Consider the following 27,592-nt stretch of genomic DNA (forward strand, 5'->3'; position numbering starts at 1 on the left):
GTCTATATGCATAGGCACAAGTGTGGAGGTCAGAGGACAACTTGCGGGTGTTAATTCTCTCCTTCCAGCATCTGGGTCCCAGCGTTGAACTCATTATATTTTTATCCACTGAGTCATCTTTCATTCCCTGAATAGAAGATTTTTAATGTACACCACATGGATGAACCTAAGAAATGGTATTCCTGCCTTACAAAAGTCTCCATTCTTTTTCCAATGACTAGTGGTGTACCACTGCCCAGAACTAGTTTCCTTCCTCAAACCTTGAGTCTCTGTAAAGTGAGATTAAAAGTATATACTCAGGGAATTGTTAGAACCAAATGGGGAGATTTGTATAAAGCACTGGAAACACGGTTTGAAACAACCCATAGAAGTTGGCTGTGAGTGCAACCCATGGTGTGCAAACATAGGTTCAAGCGCTCACTTCCCTGGTTCCTCCTCTCAGTGACAACAAGGGGACCCAGAAACATTCTTCCCACACAGGAATATTCAGAGTTCTGACCTCCTGAGAGTAAGGCAGGTTCAACAGTTCGAAAAAGATTCTGGGGTTGGGGATTTAGCTCAGTGGTAGAGCGCTTACCTAGGAAGCGCAAGGCCCTGGGTTCAGTCCCCAGCTCCGAAAAAAAAAAAAAAAAAAAGATTCTGAGGAGATAACTGAATCATGACTGTTTAGTCGTGTGTGTGTGTGTGTGTGTGTATGTGTGTGTGTATGGTGTGTGTGTATGTGTGTATGTGTGTGTGTTGTGTCTTGTGTGTGTGTATGGTGTGTGTGTATGTGTGTATGTGTGTGTGTTGTGTCTTGTGTGTGTATGTGTGTGTGTTGTGTCTTGTGGTGTGTGTGTGTATGTGTGTGTGTATGTGTGTGTGTTGTGTCTGTGTGGTGTGTCTGTATGTGTGTGTGTTGTGTCTGTGTGGTGTTTGTGTGTGTATGTGTTGTGTCTGTGGTGTGTGTGTTGTGTCTGTGTGGTGTGTATATGTGTGTGTGTATTGTGTCTATGTGGTGTGTGGGTGTGTGTGTTGTGTCTGTGGTGTGTGTGTGTATGTGTGTGTGTTGTGTCTGTGTGGTGTGTATGTGTGTGTGTGTTGTGTCTCTGTGGTGTGTGTGTGTGTGTGTGTGTGTGTGTGTGTGTGTGTGTGCATGTGTACATACATATGAAAGCATAGCTCCACCTGTGTGCTTAAGCATGTGGAGGCCAGACGTCAATTCCATTGGGTACCATTCCTCAGGCTCTGTCCACATTATTCTTCAAGGAAGGTTGACTAACCAGGGAGCTCAAGGAAGCTGCCTATTTCTGTTGCCTCCCAGGATTGGGATTAAAAGTGTATGCCAACTTGCCTGACTTTTTATGTGGGTCCTGGGAATTAAACTCAGGTTCCCGTGATACCCAGTTTGATGGCTTATGTTGGTTGTCAAGTTGACACACCTGGGAAGAGGAGCGCTCAGTTGAGAAATTGTCCCCCATCAAATTGGCTTCTGGACACGTGTGTTAGGCAATTTCTCGATGGATAACTAACATAGGAGGACCTGGTACGTTGCGGGTGCTACCACAACCCGGCAGCTGAATGTGAGCCCAGGAGCGAGACAATAAGGAGTGCCCTGCATGGTCTCTTTCCTTCCTGCCTCCAGGTTCCTGTCTTTAGTTCTTGACTTGGCTTCCCTCAGTGAAGGACTATAACCCATCAGGTAAAACAAGCCTTTTCTTTCCCAAGTCACTTTTGACCACGGCATCTGCCACGGCAATGGAAACTAAACGAGGGCACACAGCAAACACTTTGCCAACTGCACCTCGATTGGTCAATTTTGTGATCATGTTGGTAGACGGCGTTAGTCTGCGAGAAACTTTATCCTCCCTTTTTATTGCCTTTTGTAGGAACATGATTCAAGAAAGGGTTACAGAAGGACCTTCTATTCCAGTCTTCTTAAGAGCTGAACTTCTCCACAGGACGATCCTGTGAGCTGGTACTGGCTGAAAAGAAAAAAAAAATATTTCCTGCACTGAAAGAATCTGAAGTCAGGTAGTAATCATATATTTAATAAGACGTTACTAGCACGGCTGTGAGTTGTACATGGAGTTGCAGATGAGCCCTCTCCTGGGTCCACGTCTCTCTCTCCTGACCCTGGGCATCCTCTATAATATTTTTGAAATTACAATTATATTTTTCTGTACCAGGTTCTTTATTCATATGTCAACCATAGCTCAGTACAGTGATTTTCAATGACACTCTCAAGAGACTTTTAGAAGAACACTCCTGAGGTAGTCTGTCTGTCTAGTCCTTCCTGAGAACTCAGCACTTCTTTCCCTCTCCCCCACCTTAGCTCTCTGAGGTACTCCATAGTCCTGGCTGCCCTGGAACTCAATATGTAGCCCAGGCTGGCCTTGACCTTGCACCTTCTCCCTGTTCCAGTACCCCAAAGGCTGTGGTTTCAGAAATGAACTACACACCATGTTTACCTCTCCAGAGATGAAATTATCTCTCTTTTCTGATTCAGACAAAAGAACAAAGAAAGGCAGAGGGACATGGGTCCCTTTGTGGCACAAATGTAGCCTTCCTGCCCTGCTTATAATGACTGACATCCAGAAGAGCACATTGGGGTCTGAGCTGGGAACTCGGAGGGAGCTCCTAGGTGAATGGCTAAATCAGAAACAGACATCTGACACATGAGAAGGAAAAAGCCACGGAGGCCAGGCATCCACATGAAGTTTGGACATTTGATTGAGAGAAATGTTTATTCACCTCTGGTCGTTCCGTTCACCTTTGTTTCTCTGCATCTTGACTCACATCACCGGTTTTTGAACTCTGGAAGAAAAAAAAATCAGAGGAAGAAATGGTTGAGATGCCCATGTTTAAGTTTAGGGAAGCATGCTCATCTGAATATTGGATGAAGATGAAGATATAAATAGAGAGAGAGAGAGAGAGAGAGAGAGAGAGAGAGAGAGAGAGAGAGAGAGAGAGAACAGCCTTGAGAAAAGACACTGAAGTCTTTTTATGAACTACAAATAAACTCATCTCTCCTTTTTTACAGACCTTAAGGACACACTCGAACAAAGGGTAGATAGGGGTTGATATCTTCTAATTAAAGTAAGTATATTTTAGCAAACTAAGAATTTCATCACAGTATTTCCAAAGACTAAGTCACTCAGCAAAATAGAGAATTCTCCAGCAGGGGGAAATCGTGTGAGTTGTTGTGTGTCCGAGGATGTGCATGAGTGTGACTTCATCATGCCCTCCGTCACAGCCATCCACCGGGGCTGACCCTCACAGGTTCCAGGGTCACACAGGACAGGTTACTACAGATGCCACAGGAGTAAGGGAAGCAATGACAGCTCTACCCCTACCTTCTCCCTTACCCTCATCCCCCTCATGTTATGTCCTCTGAGTGACCTTGGGAAGACCCCGGAGGATGAAACAGCCATCTTAAAAGTCTTCCTTCCTAGCACCTTCCCGCCCTTCTCCCCTGTCAGCTGACTGTGATCTCCTTGGAAAGTGACTTCAACCCCCTTTCATTAAGATGACAAGAGAGTCAGAGTCAAGGACCTAGGAGCAATGATGAAATTCCATAGTTATTCCCATCATTCATTTACAGATGAGGGATGCAATTTTGTTAAAACTATACTGACAAGACACCAAGGTTAGAACAGCATTTGCTAGACAGATTTTCTTACCCAGAAAAGTTTCTATTGTGGGTGTCTAAAGTCTATTAGCTTTGAGCTCTCAGACACAGGGCTACTGGACATGGAGAGAAGAGGAAGATCTCATAGCGAACTCTATTGTGTTCTTATTTCCAGAGACACCAGTAGAATTTCCGTGGGAAAAAAAGAAATAACTACCTCTGGACTGAAACAGGCCTCAGGCTTCTGTATGTTGCCACACTCCTCCCCAGCAGCCGTGAACTTTGTGAACAAACACAAACGTTCCTCATCCGTGATCTCTGGCATCCACTTCACTAAGTTGACCAGAAACCTGTGCTCGAAGACACCCAACAGAATCGGTGAATGACTACCCCGCAGCCCTCCCCCCTGCAGCCCTCCCCCCTGAAGCCCTCCCCCCTGCAGCCCTCCCCCCTGAAGCCCTCCCCCCTACAGCCCCTCTTCTTCCACACAAACACATCCTAGGTTTCAGATTTGGTGAGTGCAAAACGTTTAAATGTTCCTCTTCTGCAAGGGTCTTACAAAACTTTCTAATTCACTAGGTGGACTTTTTGAGGACCATATAGCCACAGACAAAAATGTACCCTATTGAACATAGTAGGTCTTTTAAAAGACTTGTTTCCCAGATTAGCTCTCTTCCCTCAGTGGCTAAAAGCTGATTCCATTACACTCGGTACAGACAAGTGTCTAAATCCAAAATTATGGGTCTTATTCTTGACATTTGAAATGCTACACTAGAAAATACAAGTAATATTCCTGCCTCTTTGGATCTTTCCTGCTTTAAAACACTGAAGTCTCAAGGCAAAAATCTCTATCTTTGGAGATGGTGAGACGGTTCAGTGGATGAAGGTGCTTGCCACCAAGCTTGGTGACCAGAGCTCCATCCCGGGACTCACAGGACGGCAGGAAAAAAACCCAACAATGTTAAATGTTATCCTCCAACCTCTCAACTCACATACATGATGGGTGTCATGGCATGTGCACACACATACATACACTTACACACACACATACATACACTTACACACACATACATACACGTATACACACACATACACTTATACACACATACATACACTTACACACACATACATACACTTACACACATACATACACTTATACACACACACATACATACACTTACACACACATACATACACTTATACACACACACATACACTTATACACACATACATACACTTATACACACAAATAAATAAATAAATACAATAATATTTTACATGTCCATATTATATTCTCTCTCTCCCCCCCTCTCCCTCCCCCTCTCCCTCTCTCTCTCCCTCTCCCTCTCCCTGTCCCTGTCCCTGTCTCTGTCTCTGTCTCTGTCTCAAAAAAATCCGGCTGATTTGCACCTGCCCAGCAGGACTCTGGCTAACTGCCTGACCCATCCTTCCAAACCACAGTCTGTTCACAACAGACTCTGCAAATAAGGGGAAAGACATGGCCTAGATGTTTGCTCGTAAACAACAGCAGTAAGTAAGCAATGTTGTTGAACTAACCAAATCGTGTCAGCCGATATGGTAAATTTTCAGAGACAGATGTGCCTTTGGGCTTCGTACCTGTGTCTCTTATTTTGAAGGTCCTCCTTGAGAGGCTGACACCAGTCTGCACGCAAAGCAGATACAAGTGCAGAGACTGATGGGAGTGCATAGGTGGTGTCGGCTTTCAGGTGCTCAAAGCAGGGTCTCCTGAAGGCGAAGTCCGCTCTGCAGCAGTGATCCACAGTGGGATTGATAGTTCGATTCTTATTTATTCCACATAATTCTCCAAGAACTAAATCTGCCTATACCAACGAGAAGTGGAACGCTGGTATGATTTTAAAATGCCAAGGACATTATATCTATCTATATCTAGATAGATAGATAGATAGATAGATAGATAGATAGATAGATAGATAGATAGATAGATAGATGTAATTAGATGAATAGCTAGTTGTGAGATCACCAGCAACCTTGCTTAGGAAAGCACAGGTATCCATGCTACTGTGCTGTGTGGCAGGAATTATAAAGGCTAACAATATTGCAAAAATTCAATCGTCAGTAGATGCCTATGGATTAAGTTTTCATGTTATATACACAAAGTTTCTATCATATACAGAGACTTGTGACCTCAAAGTAACAATTGAACATGGGTCTCTGGGCACACCCCTTCCCCCATGCTCTCGATCCCATTCCTAAAAGACTGGGCAGAAAGTAGCATTTCTCTTCCAAACTCTTCCTTTGGGGACAAAAGGCAAAATTTGTAACACTATTTAAAATGGTCGGGTTTGTAGTCTGGGATGTAGAAGCCTTCCCACCATGTGTAAGACCTACGAAATAAATGAATAAGTCTTCCTAGGCCATTCTGGAACAAAACTGATTCTTAAATCATTTGCCCTAACCAATCACCTCTGGCATAATTTAAAAAGATTAAAACTTGAAGAATCCTTGAACATGACTCGACACATTCTCTTCTGGTTTTCAAGGATGTATATGATGAGCCAAAAATAAAATAATAATTCTTGCTTGGACAATGTTGAAAACAACAGAGGAAAGTAGATAATTAGTATAAATTAAAAGGCAAATACCGGGTCTGTAATCCCAGAGGTGGAGACAGGAGGATCACCATAACTTGGAACTAGTCTGACCTACATGGTCAGTTCTAGGCCAACTAGGACTGTATAAAAAGATAGTCTCAGGCTTTGGGGATTTAGCTCAGCGGTAGAGTGCTTGCCTAGCAAGCGCAAGGCTCTGGGATCGATCCTTAGCTCTGAGAAAAAAAAATAGTCTCAAACACAGCAGCAACAGATGACAGACAGAACTCTGACAGACAATGTGGACCAGGGAGCTCTCATCTGCCCCACTTCTCCAGCTACTGACAACTACTGAGAAAGGATGCATTAGTCTTCCCCAGGGATGAGCCCGCTACTTAGCTACCAAGACCAAATGGCCGGGCCTAAAAGCACTACATACGAGAAACACTGAACTGACTCATGAGGCTTTACATATTTATCTGTATATGTCTGTGTTTAACAATAATAAACACAGAAAGAGAGGTCATGAATTCGAGAGGGAGTGAGGGGTAATGATATCATTATAATTTAATAAGATTGCCAATTAAAGCAAACAAAGGCTTGCAGGCCCATAGGCCATACTCACCAAGTTGTCCACACAGGCGAACTCGTCACTGAGAGTGCAGCAGGTTGCCAAAGCTGCCACCATTTCCTTACTAAGGGAGACCAGTTCTTCCATGGGGAGTTGAGGGGCTGCCTTGGTGAACTTGACAAGGAAACTGAGAGAACACACATCTATTTGACCCTGGATGAAGGCAGATACCCATTGTCCCGCAGACGACGACTACCAAACCCATGAGACATAGGAATATTAATGTGGCCACGGTGACCCTCATGACATGATAGAACATCCTTGGCAGAAATGTCCAGTCAGTAACGTTCTTGAAACGTGTGTTGATGCTAAATTGTTCAAAAGGAACACTTGACAGGCATGTTAGGAATAAGATGAGGAAAACTAAAATCCTCAGAGGGAAAGCATTGCCTGAGGTTGACATTATAGCTAACAGCAACATTGCAGGAATAACGAAATCATGTTTTAAACTGTGTTCCGTTTGAATGGAAGACGTTGAGCTTTAATAAACCCAGCACTAGAATGATCACTATTTATACATTTAAATTAGCTACACGCTATTCTTAAATTCTCATAAGAGCACCGAAAGAATAAATACTACAGTGTTAAGCAGGTCCATTGGTAATTCTGTAATTTTTGCTGACTTAACTCCTGAGCTACCCATCGGTTTCTCAGGAAATAGTCGACACCCGAAGTTCTCTCCATTCTCCTTACACAGGACAGAACACAAGAGTCCTGATTGTGGAGGCCAGGATCTCAACGTCACAGACACTAAAACCTTACAGGAACGGCATCTAGATTCCCATATTTCTTTCCATTTGTGGCCACCTTTCTGGTCACAGAGTCATGGAAAGACTCAGTGTGAATTCTTGACTCTTATGACTTTGTTGCTTCCCAGAGTTGAACTGGTGTAACTGAAAGACTGGCCTACAATAACATGACGATAGTCTATATTTGAGAAATTATTTGATCCTTAGCTATGCAGACAACCTACTGGCGTTGTAGAGCGTCCTTCCCCAATTCCTGGAACTGTTTGCACTCTTGCTGGACCATCGCAAGACTTCGCTCTGTTGTCTCGTTGAACTTATCCTCCTGGAAATTAAAACCAATCATGGGGCTAAGAGAGAGAACCACACTGCAATGCATAGGCATGGCGGGACATAGGCATGAAAAACAAGAATTTTGTAGTACTCTGATTGATCCACGGATAAGAAAGTTACTTAATGGCTTGTTAAAGGCAGTAACAAGACATGAATGGGGGCAGGAGAGCAGGTTTCATATTGCATTACCTAAACTCGAATGATTAGAAGCTGACTTTCATAATAAGTGAAAGAAACCCATGACTACAAGCATTTTATCTAAAACTGAATGAGGCCACACTCAGCTTGCTGAGTATCTGTTTTTCTTTACAGATTATGTCCAAATGCTAATCACTACATAGTTTTCTCCAAATTAAGCATGGCTTTATATGTATGTGCAAGAATTTGAATTATTTAATTACAGATCAACAATTCAAATATCTCATAATTTTTTAGAGCATTAGCCCTTGCAAGGTATAATTTGAATTTTATCTTGACAATATGTGTACTTGATTCTTATTTAGAAGTGGCCAGAGAAACTAGTAAAAAAACATAGCCTCATGAATTTAAGCAATGTTCTCAGGGTGACCCAGCTAACAAACATTGCTGTCCAATAGTGTAGGTGTGTTTATCTTTATTTGTATCTTTCCCCATCATTTAGGTTTGCAACTTAAAACCTCCCAGAATTATCTTCAATTATTTGATGGAATTTTTTGCCAGAGCATAAATTGGACATTTTCCTGAAGTTATGAGAGAGAACCAGTCTGCAACACATAGACATGGGGGCACAAATGTGTCTCCATGATAAAAGAGAATTTCCTAGAACCATCATTCATCCAAGACCGAGGAACACAGTGGCTTGTTAAGGACAGCGACAGAGTATAAATGGAAAACAACAGGTTTCTTATTGCATTGCCTAAATTTGCATGACTATAAACCTATTTTTATAATATTTAAAAGAAAAAAGTAAAAACAAAAGCAGTATATAAGAAAGGAATTGTGAAAAATTGTCAAATACTCCCATAATGCATGAAGTTATATTTTATTAAGTATATAAAGATATATAAAAAGCTGTTAATTTGAACATGAAAACAAACATATTTTTATAGAAAATGCAAAACAATATATCAGAACTTGTGTGAGAATTTTATATTAGTTCTTAGCGAATTCATACAATTTTATTTCATATCCACCCTTTTGTATAGGAAATTTTTAATGTAATTTTAGAAATCAAGCCCATACTTAAAACACAGCTGAATTTTTACAGCCTACACTTACATCTATTAGGCCTAATTTGCACGAGAAGTGTTGCCAAAGGTGACCTTGAGACAAGTGTGCCCATTTGCAGTGGCATTTTTCCCCCAGAAGTTAACTTAGCAGTTTGTGTCAAATGTTTTTCAAAGTCTGTATATTCTGACCCCGTCACCTGTCCCCCCTCCCCAATTATCTGTCCTGAGAAAAACACTACAAATACTAAAGAAAAAAAATGTGTAGAATAAGATTCCCATCTATGAGTCACACTCAAAATTATAAACACATAACCAACACACTCAGTGTCCACACATCGTAGGAGAGCACGTAAGTAAATTACTTCACATTCTGAGAGAGCACCAAGCTCACGAATGTGAAAGCTTTCTATGTTAGAAGCCAGGAGTCAGATGTTCCCTAGAGCCTGTGGGGAGAACACAGCCTTTTTACCACTTTAAGTTGAGCCCCTGTACGGTTCATTTCATACACTGATGTGAAATATGGAGAGAATAAATCTCTGTTCTCTTAAGTCAGGAACTTTGTGGTTGTGATAGGAAACAAATATAGCACCATTCAACCCAAAACCTAGCTTCCCGTTATGCTAAGTAATAGACGATCCAAACATTTCCTAAGGAACACACTTCTTCAGTCTTATTTTTAAGACATATGCAAACATAAAGAAATATGAAAGAAAAGAGTCAATATAACATTACAATAAATATACATAATATGCTATAATATTTATTATTATATCATATTATAATCAGAAAGCTTTAATAAAGACTGATTATTGTTTTCTGAATATATGTTGATGGGACTTACCGCATGGCGGTAACAGCTTAACGGGTTTTTTCTGTTGCAACAATCTTCCAGGAGATCCTTATACACTTTAGTAATTCTTAGGAGCTCTGGTGTAGACAGTTCGGTATGTCTTCTGGAGTAATCATAAAGAAACCTGAGGTGTGCCAAAGAGGTATGCTGTTAGAATTCATACAAAGGAGAAAACACCCAACTCCACTTTCATTGAATCTAGTGAGACCTAACGCTGTGTCTATTGTCAAAGCTAAATGTGGGATTCAGTCTGTTCATAGAACACTTTACAACACTTTTTAAAACACCTTTCCTGTGTCATACTTCAGACTACTAGACTTTCCTCATCAAATTGTTAGAATTACTTAGGAACAATCCTGAGAATGGGTGACATATGAAGCACTGTAGGCACCACATGATGCTGACTGTGCTTGGGAAACACCTCCAGACTTCTGACTTGCAGTGGTTCCCAGAGCATGCCTGGTGAGACATGGGGTGGCTTTGCCAATTGCTCCCTCCTGTCACTTGCCAAATATGGGAGTTCCTTGATTCCAAATTATAGCCTGCGGTTTCCGTGGCCTCGGAGAAAAGTTCCAAGGATGTGCGGGTGTGCAGGACATGATGGGCAGAGGGGAAGGGAGAGGAACGGAGGGATATTAATGAAGTCATAGTAGGTGTTGTACACCAGATCAAACATCAGTCATAAAGACTTCCTGGGCATACTTTCTCAGTCAGATTCACTTGGTCTTTAAGATAAACATTACCTTGAATCTGGAGGCACTAAGCCCTAAGTTGTGTATGCACAGTAATACAGATTAAATTTCCCTATTTCTGGAATCTGAATGCCAAAATGCCTCAGAATTCAAAACTTTTTGAATGCCAATATGATATTATAAGTGAAAATGTCTACATCTAAACTCAGGTGACAGGCTACGGCCAAAATGTACCTGTACTAAAAATCAGCTATACATTTTTATTTAATTCAATTTATACACACAAGAAGTATATGGAAGATAAATGAGTTTGATGTTTAAACTAGGGTCCCATCTTAACATGTCTCATTACGTAAATGTAAATATCTCAGATTTTGTTTAAATCTGAAATTAAAAAAAGAAAAACACTCAAGAGATGTTTGAGCAAGATGGTGGGTAGACATCGTCTTTATATGAGTTGCCAGGAGCAAAACGATAGAGAACTCATGGTACTCCAAAGACCGGAAAGAGCATCAGGAGCCTACAGAGGAAATGAAAAGTCACCTGACCAGAGAAAGCGATGGACCGACCACTGATAAGACTTAGGCAACTGGGCTGGAAAGATGGCTCAGTGATTAAGAGCATGCACTTCTCTTGCCTTAGTCAAATTCCCAGCACCCATGTTGGCTAGCTCACAGATGCCTGCAGTCATCAGGGATCCGATGACCTCTGGCCTCTATGGACCCCTGACTTCCCGTGTGCACATACCCACACACAGACACACATGGATGCACAGGGCTTAAGAATAAAAGTAAGCACAGCCACACGGCTGCCTGAAAACACTGCTGAAAAGCGATGGCATGTCCAAAAGCGGTTTGTTTCTCCTTGCCGAGTGCCGCTAGGGATCAGGACGTCAAGAGTAGGCAAATCCAAACCGACAGATGCCCAAATCACAACCCAGAAACAGAAGAACAGGAGAGGCAGAGAAATCTGACCCTCCAAAAGATCATAACCTCTCAACTAATGACCCAAAGACGCCGGATGACATAAAATGTCAGTTGCAGGTTTCGAAAGTTCTCTGGTATGATCAATCAATGGCCTGAAAAGGGAAAAAGTTAAGCACAAACAGATGACTTTGGCCCAGGACCTGAAAGGGAAATTAGAAAAAGATACGCAAAAGCCAGCAAGACAGATAAGACCATTAGCGAGGTGGGTGGAAGGACGGCAGAATGGAAGATGCATTCAGCAGGAGGCAAACGAGTAAACAGAGTGTTGGAAATGGAAAAACAAAACAAAACAAAAAAACACAACTGCCAATCAAATTAAAAGAAAAAACAAAACAAAACAAAAAAACACAACTGCCAATCAAATTAAAAGAAAAAACAAAACAAAACAAAAAACAAAAAAACACAACTGCCAATCAAATTAAAAGAAAAAAAAACTGGAAAGCACCATCAATAGAGTGAGCAAAGTAGACGACAGTATGCTTGTGATGGGGACAAGGGTGACAAAATATAACACTCCAACACCACACACGACAAACAAAAACCATAACCACAATGTCCAAGCACATGGGTAAACGATCAAGAAACTACGGGGTAAAAGAAAGAGCGGAGGCAACCTTCTGATCCCCCAAGTCTAGAGAAAGAAATAGACATTCAAGCACAAGAGGCAGTTAGAACCCCAGATAGACATGATGGGAGAAGAACCCTGATGACACAGTATAGTCAAGATGTCAAAAAATACAAAGAAAAAGTCCCACTCATGAATACAAACTCATCAGAAATCTTAAAAGCCAGGAGAACGTGGGGTGATCTCCTCCGAATCGTGAAAGTAGGTGACTGACAAACGAGATAGCTTTACACGGGAAAGTTTTAAAATTGATCTTTTAAAATTGGTGGGGGGAAAGGACATTTCATGGTAAATGCAGTTCATATCTAAAGGAGCACTACCCATGTAGGAAGAGGAAAGTCACCCTCAAGCACAAAAGGACAAGGAAGGAGTAAATTCACAAGACTGGGTGAACAAAGCTGGAAAGAATCTGCCATGGTCAACTCTGTGAATCAGCAAATCCCCCAAACTATTAGGAGAGAAAGGCAAGGACAAATTATAAAAAAAAAAAAAAAACAGCCTACGAAAATTACAAAAATTGGGGAATAAAAAACATCAACTATAATCCTAACTGTAAGCTCACCTCTAAAGACACACAAACTGGTTGACTGTATTAAAAATCTAAATCAAAGTATTTTCATGTGTGTGTGTGTGTGTGTGTGTGTGTGTGTACACATGCATGTGTATGTATGCATGTATGTATATGCATGCATGCCTGTGTGTTCAAGTGTGTGTGCAAATGTGTGTATATGCATGTCTGCACATGTATGTGCATGTGTGCGTGCATGTGTGCGTGCATGTGTGCGTGCATGTGTGCGTGCGTGTGTGTGTGTGTGTGTGTGTGTGTGTGTTAAAACCAGATGCAGTTATATAAGAGATCTTAAGAGAAAGGAGGGAGAATAAAGGGCAGTGAGCTCCACACATGACTTAAAAGCGGATGGAGAAAAATTGTGGAGGAAGAAGCTGGGTGAAAAACGGAAGGCAGACAGAATAGGGGAAGGCAATGGGACAATGGGGTGAGAAAGAACAAAATCCAGAGGTGTATAAATATGAAAATATCATAATGAATCCCATCGCTTTGCACCGACATTAAAAATAATAAAGCTGACAACTAGGATTCAGATTTCGTCCTGTGGCTTCCAGTCCATTAATCTTTCCCTTGGGCACAGCTGGATAGTCAAGACTTCTTAAGAGCAGAACCCCTGCGTCAGTTCCTTCCTCTGCCATTTTTACCTGTGAATGCTGAACAAGGCATTTGCTCATTCAAAATATTTGGTTTTAGAATTAAAATGGATAATCTGAATAATGTATTCAGACTATTTCCTGGCACGTGTAAGGTATTCAGCAAATATGGCCATCGTTATAACCCATGGTTGTTTTTACTTTGAGTGTACGAGATCGCTCGTGTACAGGCCGCGATCTTTATAGCTGGAGAATTACAATGCCTTATCCTTCCACACAAATTAGCCAGCATGGGAATGTCTTATTTTCTATTGGCCTTCTAAACTTGTAATGAAGAGTTACAGTACTCAGCAAAGAACTTGTCCTGCTCGGAATCTCGCTCTTGGCACACGTTTTCACTGTCGGTAAATTTGGGTGTTCTCAGAGACAAGTCTTCTGGTCTGTCATCCTTGTTTGCGTTGATTATGCAGTCTGCGCGCTCTGGCGGTTTCTTCTCACAGCACGCTTTGATCTTACTTGAGATGGAGTCTTGTTTTGAACAGATATGGTGCATAACCTGGCTCTGCGTCAAACAAGAACAAGAAAAGCTGTGACTTTTAGACGTATGTCAGGAGCTGTTGCTGTAAAACTAAATAGAAAAAAAAAAAAAAAAAAAAAAACAAAACAAAAAAACACTGTCTTTTATCCCGCACTAGGTCCAGAACTGCAGTGTCCCAAGATATCTGGTGGATATCTTCATCTCAGTCAGCAAAGCGTCTCACCCACTCTGCTCTATCCCATATCACACTGCCGATGGCTTCTCTCTGAGCCTGGCAGCAATCTCTCTACCCATCTAGTTCCCAAGGCAGGTTGCCACCATGCCAGACATACACATCCCAATTTCATGGCGGGCTAGCCTGTCTCCAGCCACCACACACTCTCTTAAACTTAAATCGCCACATGAAAGAACACACAACACAATAACCTCCGATCCAATTGAGAAGACATAATTTGCTCATCTAGACATACGAAGCCCTGTACACACCCATCCCTTAAGAATATTCATAACAACCTGTAAATGTGCAGAGAGGAATCTTAACATCTGCCTCCACGTCCTCTCTGCTGCTTCTCCCTCGGTCCCCTGTTCCAGTCTCCTCCCCTCTGTAAAACTTTTCTCCCGCCCATCCTTCCTTCTCGTCCAATGACAGGCCTCATTCTATCTTGTACCTGCCTTCACCTGCATAATGACATCATCCTACAAGGAGTGGCCTCACTGTCCTAAAAGAATCGTGAATGTAACGTCAGCACCCACCCATCATCTCATTAGATAGAAAAATATTCATTTAAATTTCATAGTGACTTAATATTCACGAAGTTTCATATTAGTGCAGCTGTTTTCTCCCGCTCAGGATTTTAGCTCATATAACTGTGAAAATAAGCCTTACATCCATTGTTAAATATTAGATTTTAAATTACCCCTCCCACCCCCCACTCCTCCAGTACATTGATAACTTTACATTTTAAAAAATTACTGTATTTATCCCTTGAGTTTTAGGGAAGTGGACATATGCATATCTGCCGTAGCGCATATGCAGCAGTCAGAGGATTACTTGCAAGAGTTGGTTCTTTCCACCATAAGGGTCCTGAGAACCAAACCCAGGCCCTCGGCCTTGAAAATGTCTTACCCACTGAGCCATCTCTCTGGTGTCACTGTCCCCTTATTTTCTAATGTCATTACACATGTGAGAGCTGGCTTTGCTTTCTGAGGTGACTACTGAAAGTGAAGTACCACATCTCTGCTAATCCAGATCCCCTGTGGACTAGAACTGTCTTTCCGAGCACACGGAAAAACCACTAATATTTGATTAGTGAATGAAAAATTGGTTAGGGGGATAGAGGGATGGGTCAAAGTTATAAACACTGACTGATCTTGCAGAGGACCCAGGGACCCACATACTGGATCATGGCTGCCCGTAATTCCTGTTCCAGAATATTCTGTAAGCACACAGATGTGGTGCAGAAACGTGTGTGTGTGTGTGTGTGTGTGTGTGTGTGTGTGTGTGTGTATAAAATCTCTTTTGTAAAGAAAGGAGGGGAATCCTCTAAGGAAGGGGAAATAGACAGTGTTAATAAAGGGACAAAGGAGAAACTAGAATCGGAGGCTTAAATGAGGAGGGTGAGAGAGCAGAACAGAGAAAGGAAGGAATGTGGGGAAGGATGATTCACATAAGGGCCCTTGAAAAGCCATGTGAGTTCTACCTCTGCAGGAGCTCCCTAAATATATATACAGCTATGAAAGGAATTTAAATGGAGTTGCCGTATAACAAGGGAGAAAATGCCCCAACTAGAAATCTTAAACTAACAAGACCCCTGGTTATGTAAATGGGTTACATCTTGTTGAGTTGCTGGCCAAAGGTGTCCCAACGACCTCCCCCAAAAGACAGCCTATTGCAGTTCTATGAGTCACCTCCCCAGCCAGTTTGTAAGGTCCCTACTGCTGAAGACACCAGTTATTTATGCCACTGAACATGGAGAAATCTAAATAGTGCCCAACTAGAAGCTTTCCCACTACTGACTGGCGTTTATAGCGCAGGAAGATGCTGTGCATGTTATCCAAGGAGAAAAGTACCCATCAGTATCACCGAGTTACAGACCCTCTGATCTGTGGGACCAACCTGCCTGTAAGATATACCAATGTTATGGGAATAATCAGCCACTCTTGATTTATTGATTTTGACTGGATTTAAGTCCCACTCCAGGAGACGGAACCCATACCTGACACTACTAAAGTGGCCTAGAGATGGGGACTAGATAGGACATGGGCCTAGGGGGAGCCTCCAACTACCCATAAATCAGTGTGGTGCTCACCCCTCACCAGAGAACCTTCTTCTTGCAGTAAATAACAGAGACCCACAACTGGACCACGTGCAGAGAGCGCGAGGCTTTGGAGCACGCTGGTTCCCGAATGGGGCATTTTTATCAAACCCTTCCCCCTGAAGATCATGGATCTATCCGCAAGAGGAGCAGAAAGACTCTAAGAGCCAGAGGTGGTAAACGTTTCTGAGAGAACAGCTTCTTCCAGGTACAACAGAGGAAAGTGGACACAGTTCCAGCCCTAACCGAGAAGCTGTTTACAATCCACACCTGTTGGGAGAGGGCAAATGGGTTTTCTCCAGCGGGACGATACTGGCTCTATCAACCATGCTCCATGCTCAGGAGCAGTTGTTAGCCACCACAAAATGTACTCTATTAGTGTGTGTGTGTGTGTGTGTGTGTGTGTGTGTGTGTATGTGTGTGTGTCCTTGTGTGTTTGTGTATGTGTGTGCAAGTGTGTGTGTCCCTGTGTGTGTATGTGTGTCCTTGTGTGTGTATGTGTGTATGTGTGTGTGTCCTTGTGTGTGTGTGTGTCCCTGTGTGTGTGTATGTGTGTCCTTGTGTGTGTATGTGTGTATGTGTGTGTGTCCTTGTGTGTGTGTGTGTCCCTGTGTGTGTGTATATGTGTGTGTGTCCTTGTGTGTGTGTATGTGTGCATGTGTGTGTGTCCCTGTGTGTGTATGTGTGTATGTGTATGTCCTTGTGTGTGTGTATGTGTGTGCAAGTGTGTGTGTCCCTGTGTGTATGTGTGTGTGTCCCTGTGTGTGTGTATGTGTGTGTGTCCTTGTGTGTGTATGTGTGCATGTGTGTGTGTCCCTGTGTGTGTATGTGTGTATGTGTGTGTGTGTCCTTGTGTGTGTGTGTATGTGTGTGTGTCCCTGTGTGTGTGTATATGTGTGTGTCCTTATGTGTGTGTGTCCCTGTGTGTGTGTATATGTGTGTGTGTGTATGTGTGCATGTGTGTGTGTCCCTGTGTGTGTACGTGTGTATGTGTGTGTGCCCTTGTGTGTTTGTGTATGTGTGTGCAAGTGTGTGTCCCTGTGTGTGTATGTGTGTGTGTGCGTTGTGTGTGTATGTGTGTGTATGTGTGTGTCCCTGTGTGTGTATGTGTGTGTGTCCTTGTGTGTGTATGTGTGCAAGTATGTGTATCCCTGTGTGTGTGTATGTGTATGTGTGCGTTGTGTGTGTATGTGTGTGTGTCCCTGTGTGTGTATGTGTGTGTGTCCTTGTGTGTGTATGTGTGCAAGTGTGTGTGTCCCTGTGTGTGTGTATGTGTGTGTGCGCGTTGTGTGTGTATGTGTGTGTATGTGTGTGTGTCCCTGTGTGTGTGTATGTGTGTATGTCCTTGTGTGTGTATGTGTGCGTGTGTGTGTGTCCCTGTGTGTGAATGTGTGTATGTGTGTGTGTCCTTGTGTGTGTGTCCTTGTGTGTGTGTATGTGTGTGTGTCCCTGTGTGTGTATATGTGTGTGTGTCCTTGTGTGTGTGTGTATGTGTGAATGTGTGTGTCCCTGTGTGTGTATGTGTGTATGTGTGTGTGTCCTTGTGTGTGTGTGTGTCCTTGTGTGTGTGTGTGTCCCTGTGTGTATGTGTGTATGTGTGTGTGCCCTTGTGTGTGTATGTGCGTGTGTGTATGTGTGTATGTGTGTGTGTCCTTGTGTGTGTGTGCGTGTATATGTGTGTGTCCTTGTGTGTGTGTGTCCCTGTGTGTATGTGTGTATGTGTGTGTGCCCTTGTGTGTGTATGTGCATGTGTGTGTATGTGTGTATGTGTGTGTGTCCTTGTGTGTGTGTGTATGTGTGCATGCGTGTGTCCCTGTGTGTGTATGTGTGTATGTGTGTGTGTCCTTGTGTGTGTGTATGTGTGTATGTGTGTGTGTCCTTGTGTGTGTGTGTGTATGTGTGTGTGTCCTTGTGTGTGTGTTCGTGTATATGTGTATATGTGTGTATGTGTGTATGTGTGTGTGTCCTTGTGTGTGTGTGTTCGTGTGTGTGTATGTGTGTATGTGTCCTTGTGTGTGTGTGTATGTGTGTGTGTGTGTCCTTGTGTGTGACCTTTCTGCTTTGTTTTGTTATTGCATTTGGATTGGTTTGTTTTGTTTATTTTTAGTTTTATTTTCCCGAGAGGAGTAAAGGACATAAAGTTGAATGGGTAGGGAGATGGGGAGGATGTGGTTGGGGGAGGGGAAAGAATGTGATCAAAGTATATTGTAGGGGGAAAAATGTCAATAAAGAAAGAACCAACGACTGATTAGGAAATTAACCACTACAGAAGTTGCTAGTGAAGACTTCCCAGATAGAAGAAGCTTTCTTATTCATTTATGCAGTGTATAAGAGAGAAACCCCTGCCCTGCTTTCTCACTGTTTATCGAAGCTTGGGGACAAGGGAACAAGGGTTATCTTATTCACACAGTGTGAATTTTGAAATCAGATCCAACTCTCAATCTCCGCTCCAGTTTCTTCTGCACCTTCACCCTACCCTGTCCCACACTCTCTGGGTACTGCAGGCCTCCCTAACTTAACCCAATGCACTCCCACTATGTAATCCTCTGATGGATCCTGAGGGTGAGACACGGGATGAGACCAAGGCTAAGGTGAGACAGGCGATATGAATTGGTACCACGTTTCCAGCGTTCATAGCTCATCTGAAAACAGCATTGGTCTAGGCCCAGCACTTTTTAATTTCCTGAGAATTCTTTCCTATTTTCAGTTAATGACAATTGGATTTCTTGCATTTCTCCATGAAGACATTAAAAGGAGGAAATTTGAAATATAATATAACCCCTTAGTTTCAGCTCCAAGCCATAGAAAATTTAAATTATTATACTAGTTTAGTAAATTCAATTTAACTTTATTAAACCCACATTCCCATAAACAACCAAATACTACAAAAAAATATGAGTGGCATCCCTTTTACTGGGTTACATTTGAGCATAAAATAATTTAGGAGGACATCTTCTGTCCACTGCTTAATTTAAAGCAGATATTCCCAATACTTAATATCCAAGTCATTTAAGTAATATACTGTCTTTACTGTAAGTAAAACAAACTTAAAACCATCACCATAAAGCTTAATTTTAACCAAGAAGAAATCTGTGTATTTTTTAATGAAATCGTATTGACTTTAAAGTGCCCGAACAATTTTGACTTTGCAACAATATGTTTACTGGTGTATTCCTTTAAAAACAATATGTTTGCTGGTATATTCCTTTAAAAGCAATATGTTTACTTCCGTATTCCTTTAAAAACAATATGTTTACTGGTATAGTGCTTTAAAAAATGCCTTTAGGGTTATCAGATGCTGGGGTAGGAGCAAGAAGTGGGAAGATGTTGGTCCAAGACAAAATATCAGATCTATAGGAGAAATAATTTCAGGATCATGGTGACTACAGATAATAAGAGCATGTCATATAATTTGAAAATTGTTAGGGAAGTAAATTGAAAGTACTCTTATCACAAAAACGTATGTGAGAATAATATAGAAATCCACATTAAGTCATTTGATTTAGTCATACTACAATGTACACATGTTAAAACATCATGCTTCATGCCATCAATGTACACACACACACACACACATATATATAAATATTTATATATACAATTAGAAAAAAAGAGGAAGAGAGATAGGGAGGGAGGGAAGGAGGAAGAGAGATAGGGAGAGATAGGGAGAGAGCGAGAGAGAGAGAGAGAGAGAGAATGGAAGAGAGGAGAAAAGAAATAACAGCTTGAAATTATTTGAAAAGACCTTAGAAAATTGAATATCAAAGAAAGCATCTTTTTAAAAACTTAATAATAATTTCATTTTGTGAGGTTTCCCAAGGGCTTCTGATGTAAGGGAAAGTAACAGCTAATGGACAGGAAGAGACAGGGATGATAGATAACGGAGTTGTCGTCCAGTAAGGTCTCTGTTCACAGTTACCCATGGCTTTATGAAGAGGCCAGAAGAGAGGAGCCTTAAAGCTCCTAAACAAAAAGTGACAGACTGAGCATAACTAAGCTGATCAGTATACACTGCGCACATGAGCGCATCACAATATTGTACCCAATCCCCTAACTACGAGGACTCTACGTGATCATTGCGAAAGCGAAAAGCAAGTATTAAAAATCACCGGGTTTTGCTTTTGTCATGCGTTTCTTTTTTTTTTTTTTAAGGTAAATCCTTTAAAGAAGAGGCACCTGGCTCCGGATGCACTGCACGACGTCCCCTTCACAGCACCCGTCATACATGGAAGAAACATCTTCTAAGAGGGAGGTAAGGTCTTCAAATCCAATCTTGGGGAACTTCTTACTAAACACGGCAATGTTTCTGGAAAGATCATTGATAGACCACTAAAATAATTTAAATAGGCAACAGACAAAGAGGGTCTTTACTTACGTTACGCACATTGTAGAAGGATCAAGGGCAGCAGATATCATGAGTTTTATACAGAGTTCCTATCAAGTAGCTGACAGGGTTGTTACGTGATCTGTATCAGTGGTGCTCAACCTTCCTAATGCTGCAACCCTCTAATACAGTTCTTCAGGTGGCGATGAGCCCTAAATTATTTTCATTCCTACTTCATAACTGTACATATCTGCTATGGCTGCGAATCATGATATAAATAGAGATATTTACTGTGCCGCCACCTCCAATTCTGGCTTCCAAGTAGAAATGACCTGATAGGGGCTCTGTCCACCATAATTACCACAGCATGCCATGTGAGCTGATTTCAGTTGTAGAAAAAAGCATCACATGTACTTTGGAGTGTACAGTCTCCTTTCCCTTGGCACCCTCCCATGTCCTTAAGCCTCAGGAAAACCACAAATAACGCCACCAGCTATTGAACAGAAAAAGCAAGAAGAAAAAAAATGTGTGTGTCACAAGCAAGAAAAGACACAAGAAACACAACACAAAACTCACATAGAGTTTAAGGTCTTGGGTCCAAATTTTAAAAGGGCTCCACAAACATTTCTTTGATAAGAAGATAACGCTTTTAAATACTGTGTGATGGGGGCTGCCTGAAAGAAAAGGAACAATTCTGTTGAGAAAAAAAAAAAAGGCCAACATCTCACTCTTTCCTTAGTTTTTAGCGACCTGTAATATCAACTACTCTGAAATTTTCTAGCTGCCGAAAATACATGGGGTCTTTCTCTTAGTAAGTTTGCGTGTTGAGAAAAACCTGTATCCTTGGCACATTCCAAGGGTTGAGCCAGTATTCCTCATGACAGCACTGCGTTTATCAGGACAGGGCTTGTGGCAGCATGTCCCCTGAACACGGCTGTCACGACTGGTGTGCTCCAGCTTACTATGAATGCCAAAAGAGAGTTCGTCACAGACAGAAAACATCAGTTCAATATTTACCCTGGATAATTTGCACACTTGGGCTTTCTTGCCCCAGAGAGAGAACTTGGTAGTTAGTGAATCTCTTTCAAGGTATTTCTGGTGCACAGTGCATTCCTGTCAGGGAGCGCACTGATACGATACTACGTGTGACAGACAGGCTTCGTGTGATGTTTAATTTTAAGTGAAGCTCCAGAGCCCTGGCATTGGTCGATTCCTTGTCCTCTTGATGAGGTAAGCGTGGTACCCACCTTGTCTTGAAAGCAGGTAGCTTTCTGTTGTTGTTCACAGCACGTGGTCGCTGCCTCCTCAAACCTAGCGGCAACGTTCAGAAGAACCGGGGCGAAGGCAAAGGGGTTCCTTCTGGCCACCTCGTACATATAGCTGTAAAACATTAAGTGTTTTTCAAAAGAGAGGAGATGGGGAAGGGAGAGGGAGAAGGATGATTGACAGGGGGCGGGGAGGAGGGAGAAGATGGCAAGGAAAGCAAGTTATAAAGACGAAGGGAAAAGGAAAGAAAGGATTTCCACTGCAGCAACCTCCATTGAGAAGCCGAACCAGTCATTTCCAGCTGTTCAATTTAGAGCTGCTAACTCCAAATTGAGGATGACATGGGCAGTGCTCATCCTGAACACCGTGTGTATTCTTCCTTCCCTTTCTGTGACATAGGAAGCCTGTCTCCCTCTCCCCATCATATCGAAGAAAACGTCATCTAAGCACATCATATCCAAGATTCAAGAACATCCTTAAGTCCAAGCAAACTTGAGATTGTTTCAAAGTACAATAGCCTTCCAGAGGTGGTGTGAGTGGAAACAACTTTCCTTCAGCATGCACTACCATTGCAAAGAAATTGGAGACTACATGTTCAATAATTTAAGTCTTCCCAAGATAAAACTTGCAACTTCCCTTGGGAAGAAAATACTCCCATCCCTGTGCTGCTTAGCTTTTCAATGTCAGGCACACATCTCTGCCCTGCAGATTATCACATGAGAAGACACACAGCACTAATGTAGGAGTCTTAAAAGCAGGGTCCACAGCTACAGCCTCACTGAGCACAGGTTCTGACCCAATAAACATGGAATGAATTTATGAATCAGCCGATTCACCAATAAACCCCGGCCAGCAAAGATAAAGAAAATCTGAAGCTGTTTGGAAATAAAATTGTGAAGCTCAAAAAGGAAGAGTAGATTTCTTTTAGCCCAATGAGAACAATACCTCAAATCCGTTTGATACCAAAATTAAACTTACAGGTTGAGAAAAGATTCACTGTTATTTTTATAAGCTTGGCATTTCTCTTCTGGATCCAGAGTAGGGAAAGGGGGCAGAAATCCTACATTAGCTTTCTTGTTGTAGAAGAAGCAGAGTCTTCTTTGAAAGCCGGCTTGCCTACAGCAATGGGAGAAGTTATGCTTCTGTGGCAGCCCCTTCATATCACAGAGCATGTCCTGGATAGCATCATTCTGAACAACAGAGAAGAAGACAATGTTCTGTCATGATCAAAGTCTCTTCTATCCACTGGGAAGGTCTGACGGACACATGAAGGATAGTGTCACCTTTAGGGGAAAGATTACAGTTTCCACACAGCTACCTACAGGTGCCTTTACCTAAAGCCTTGGGAGAGCATCCCCACATTGAGATACATCATCTCACAGCAAGCCTCCTTCACCTGTTACTATTTCTGCAATGCCTACTTTGCAGTTCTGTAATAGACATTGTGTCAGTAAATTGTCACATGCTCTTCAAGCTCGTTGAAAATGGATTCTAGGAATGAGGAGGCTCTCCCTTGTCTCAGACTCCAGGACATTTATTTTAAGTGTCTTCTAAAAATCTCTGTCTGGGGCAGGCTGGTCATCTAATTCCATGACAGGGAGAGAGACCAGCAAACAGCTAAAAGTATTCACAACACCATGCTCCTTCTAATAGAGCTTACTAATTGTTTGCCGTGTGATATAAAAACATCTGTTACGGGATGAAAAGCTACATACTCCTTCCCTGAGAGAACATGCTGATGTCCTGATAAACTTCCGCTGGGAACTCCAACAAAGCATTTTTTTTGAAGCACCTTTCCAGCCACGTCTGTTGAGTAGTTTAAGTGTCCAGTCTGGTGTTAACTTTGTTCTCTCCAACTGGGTGGTTCCAGTCATGTTTCCTAGATGCTGTAAATGCCTGGTTTGGTGTTTTGCCATCTATATGCTGCTTCTCTTTGCTACTTGTTTTGTTTGTTTGTTTCTTTTTACTTTGGCTCACTACGTTCTTAGTAAACCCTCTCCTTTGAAACTGAAAGTAGCCATTATCAATTAGTCTAAGTACCAAACAACTTCCTCGGTGGGTTTTCTTCTTATCTCCCAAAGTCCGAAAACTCTCTGTGGCTTTGCCTATGGTGTTCAACTTTTTTTTTTTTAATTGGGATTGCATTTGGAATCAGCCCAAAAGAGGGAAATGTGAGAGCAGAGCATGAGGCAGTAAGAGAAGCAATTAAGAGCCCTAACCCTGTGTGTGTATCTTGGAATGTCACCCCTTTCTGTGCCGGTATGACTGAGTGTCAATAAGTCAAAGACATAGAGATCGAGCATGCATAACTCCATCTTCCTATGTGTCATAAGACAGAACTGTATTTCCCTTGAGAAAAGCACCTTATCCTAAATACTGAAACTAAGCAAAATAATTATGTGCCCAGGCTGGAGAGATGGCTCAGCTGTTTGGGGTGCATAGTGTTCTTGTAGAGGACCCACATGTGCTTCCCAGCACCCACGCTATCAGCTCACAACTGCCTGTAACTGAGGCTTCAGGGAATGGACAGCCTCTTCACACACACACACACACACACACACACACACACACACACACACACACACAATTAAATACCAAACCCTATGTGTCTAGAGTGCCATTCTTAGATCTTGTTCAGATGAGAACCACAAGTAGTTTACTTACAGCTATCTTTGAACACTCCGGAAGTGTGCTGTCAGCCAAGCACCTATCCTTGTAATCCAGCATGACCTTCACCAGCATTTCCGCCTCCTCAAAGGATGCTTCCTGAACATACTGGGCAGATGCAATGATGGTCCTGCAAGGGTCCATGGAGGGGACACAGTGATCTTATGCAGAATTTCTATTTACATCTAAAATTAATCCATGGAAACGGTTAATGCTGCTGTTTAATTAAATTATCTTCGTGGAGCATTTGCCTTCCTACCATATATCGGATAACAATACAATAAGTGTTATCAACAGAGGGAATCCAGAACAACTCACAGGTATGCAACGTTCTCATTTATGAATTTCTGAGTAGCATTGAAATGATCTGAAAATCAAGGATATTTGGGTTATTAGGTATCTTTAGACTTATACATTTTCCTAATAAGTAACTTTTCGTGACATTCAAGTATGAAACTATAAAAGGCTTACGGTGGAAACATTTTAACACATTTAATAAAGAATGTGAAAGTCTCTCTCTCTCTCTCTCTCTCTCTGTCTCACACACACACACACACACACACACACACACACACCAAATGTGAGTCCTAATCAGAGTTGAGTGTGTAGTTAGAAGTTATAATTTTGGGGCTGGGGATTTAGCTCAGTGGTAGAGCGCTTACCTAGGAAGCGCAAGACCCCGGGTTCGGTCCCCAGCTCCGAAAAAAAGAACCAAAAAAAAAAAGAAGTTATAATTTCATTTATGTGAATGTATCTAAAATGAAGCAGCTTTTCTGGTGACAGTGTGCCATTTCTGTGTCACAGGTATGTCATTTATGACAGGAGAAGCCACATGAAGATTAACTGATAGGTAATGTCTTCAAGGCAAGGCCCTCTGACTGATACTGTACATCCATGCAAGGTGGCAGTCAGCATAGCCTTTAATGCTAGTCATGTGATCTCCAGATTCATCCAAAATCACAGATCCTTTCTTAGGTCATAGAAGATTTATTTGTTCACATAGACTGCATTTTATTATTTTTTTATGAACTATTGATCTGGGTGCCATGGAATAATCGACAATTATTGACAGAGCCACCTTCCATGAACCTTGGTTTCCTGAGCACTCTCATAGTAGGAATGGATTATGTACACGTGAATAGTAGGAATATAATCCAATTTAGAATAAAGTTAAATATTCATTATGAATGCTTCGTAACCGCTAGGTAAGAACCAGAAAAGATTTAGCGGAAGCACCATATAAATTAATACTAAAGAAAGAGGGGCTGGGGATTTAGCTCAGTGGTAGAGCGCTTACCTAGGAAGCGCAAGGCCCTGGGTTCGGTCCCCAGCTCCGAAAAAAAGAACCAAAAAAAAAAAATACTAAAGAAAGAAAAATATTTCAAAAATTAGCAAGAGAGTAAGATGCCCAGTCTTATGTGTAGAGAAAATATGTAAAATAAAAGAACACAAAGGCAAGAAACCTTGAGACAAATTTGGGGAGGTGCAATCTGTTTCATAAGAAGAATGAGGCCTCTTTTCAGTTTGGATTATGAGGATCTTGCATATAAAACCAAGAAGTGTGGGCTTCAGTTGGAAGCCATTGGGACCTGCATAGGGGGGTAATATGGCCGTGTTTACACAACAGGGAATGCCAGGCAATGAAGCATCCTATGTGCTGAGCCCACCCTCGGTGCCTAAGAAATGGAAAGCCATAGGAACTATTCCTCAGGTAAAAAGAAGGACAATCAGATGGGATAGAGTTGGAAGGTCATTAGGGGACCCTAGCAATCGTTCTATTGAAAAAGCAAACTCGGTGGGATCTGAGTTTTGCAGGGAGTAATACAAAGGAAAGAAAGCAGTCACAAAGCACATAACACAGACAAAGAGTGTCCGGGTCTGAAATGGGCTCTTACACGAGGAAAGCAGAGGAAAACCTCAAGCACAGCCATATCGAACCGGTTGTGTGTAGGATACAACACAGGTCAGGACCTCTGAGATATGCTGAATACTCTTGTGCAAATTATAATCATTTACTAATTTATTTTTTATGATTATAGCATCATGACATCACTCTTCATCCCCCTGCCTGTTCTCCTGTTAACCCCTCCTCGCTCTCTTTCAAATGCATGGCCTCTTTTTCATTAATTGATTGATTGATGTTATATATATTATAAATTTTTACATTCTCTGATACATAGATACAACCTTATCAGTCTGTATAATATCACTTGAGTATATGTTCTCTGGGATGATATTAAGGAAACTACATTCCTGTAAAAAAAAAATGTGCCTTTCTGGCCAGAGGTATTTAAAAAGAACTTTCAAAGAAAATTTTCTTTTCTTTCAAAGAAAATTTCAAAGTTTCCTCATTTGGTAAAATGTAAAAATTGCCTTTTGCACCCGGTTGACACGCTTTGCTCTTGGCGTAGTCTGTTGCAGGTGTGTAACGCCAGCTGAAGGAGAAAGCAGGATCTCATATACCCTGACGGTATTTATCATCTAGCTGGAAGACATATTGGACAACCAAAAATATTTAAAAAATATTTTTTAAAGATTGTATATAAATGTTTATACATGTGTTTGTGTGTGAGTGTGTACATATGTGTGTATGTATGTATATGTATGAATATGTATATACTGTATCTATGCTCTTCTGTTGGACTATACATATATTTATATATCTATATCTGTCACAAAATTCTAATATTTTGAAGTCCAAATTACATCTCAAGTCAACATGATCCAGATTGTTGGCCGTTTCTAAAGGCAAGCATCCTACAGAATAGATAATATGAAAATCTGTAGTGGGTCCTTTGAAACTACTGACCAGTATACATATACCAAGAGAAGAGAGAGGAAAAATAAAACCACTGGAGTAATCAAAGTTTTAAAAGGCTAAAGGAAAGTAATTTCCTTCACTTAGTTGTCCCTGGTAATACACAAGTAAATTTCTTACCTACATCCTGAGGCTTTGTGGGTAGGGCTAGGGATTCAGTCAAAGACAACAGGAAAAAAATAAAACCTGTAAGTTTTAAGTGTCTCATGTTTAAATTTAAAAAAGAGGCCACATTCAAGAGAGTAATGTGAC

General features: G+C 41.7%; 1 protein-coding gene and 1 long non-coding RNA gene across 4 annotated transcripts; one reads left to right on the forward strand and one right to left on the reverse strand.

Moving 5' to 3' along the window:
- Positions 1–1,822: 1,822 nt before the first annotated feature.
- On the reverse strand, positions 1,823–27,592 carry Afm (afamin). Of its 3 annotated transcripts, NM_172320.3 has the most exon segments (15): positions 1,823–1,964; positions 2,734–2,796; positions 3,828–3,960; positions 5,228–5,451; positions 6,806–6,938; positions 7,785–7,882; positions 9,940–10,072; positions 13,760–13,974; positions 20,442–20,571; positions 21,166–21,263; positions 21,837–21,969; positions 22,834–23,045; positions 24,520–24,652; positions 24,841–24,889; positions 27,461–27,584. In NM_172320.3, coding segments are annotated over 14 exon segments (1,827 nt in total). In that variant the 5' UTR covers positions 27,549–27,584; the 3' UTR covers positions 1,823–1,964; positions 2,734–2,748.
- Positions 1,869–6,000, forward strand: LOC134481727 (uncharacterized). Its single transcript, XR_015637321.1, has 2 exons — positions 1,869–2,013; positions 3,786–6,000. It is a non-coding gene; the product is annotated as an uncharacterized LOC134481727 (long non-coding RNA).

The sequence above is a fragment of the Rattus norvegicus genome, chromosome 14 (assembly GCF_021556685.1).
Source record: "Rattus norvegicus strain SHRSP/BbbUtx chromosome 14, alternate assembly SHRSP_T2T, whole genome shotgun sequence".
NCBI lineage: Eukaryota > Metazoa > Chordata > Mammalia > Rodentia > Muridae > Rattus > Rattus norvegicus.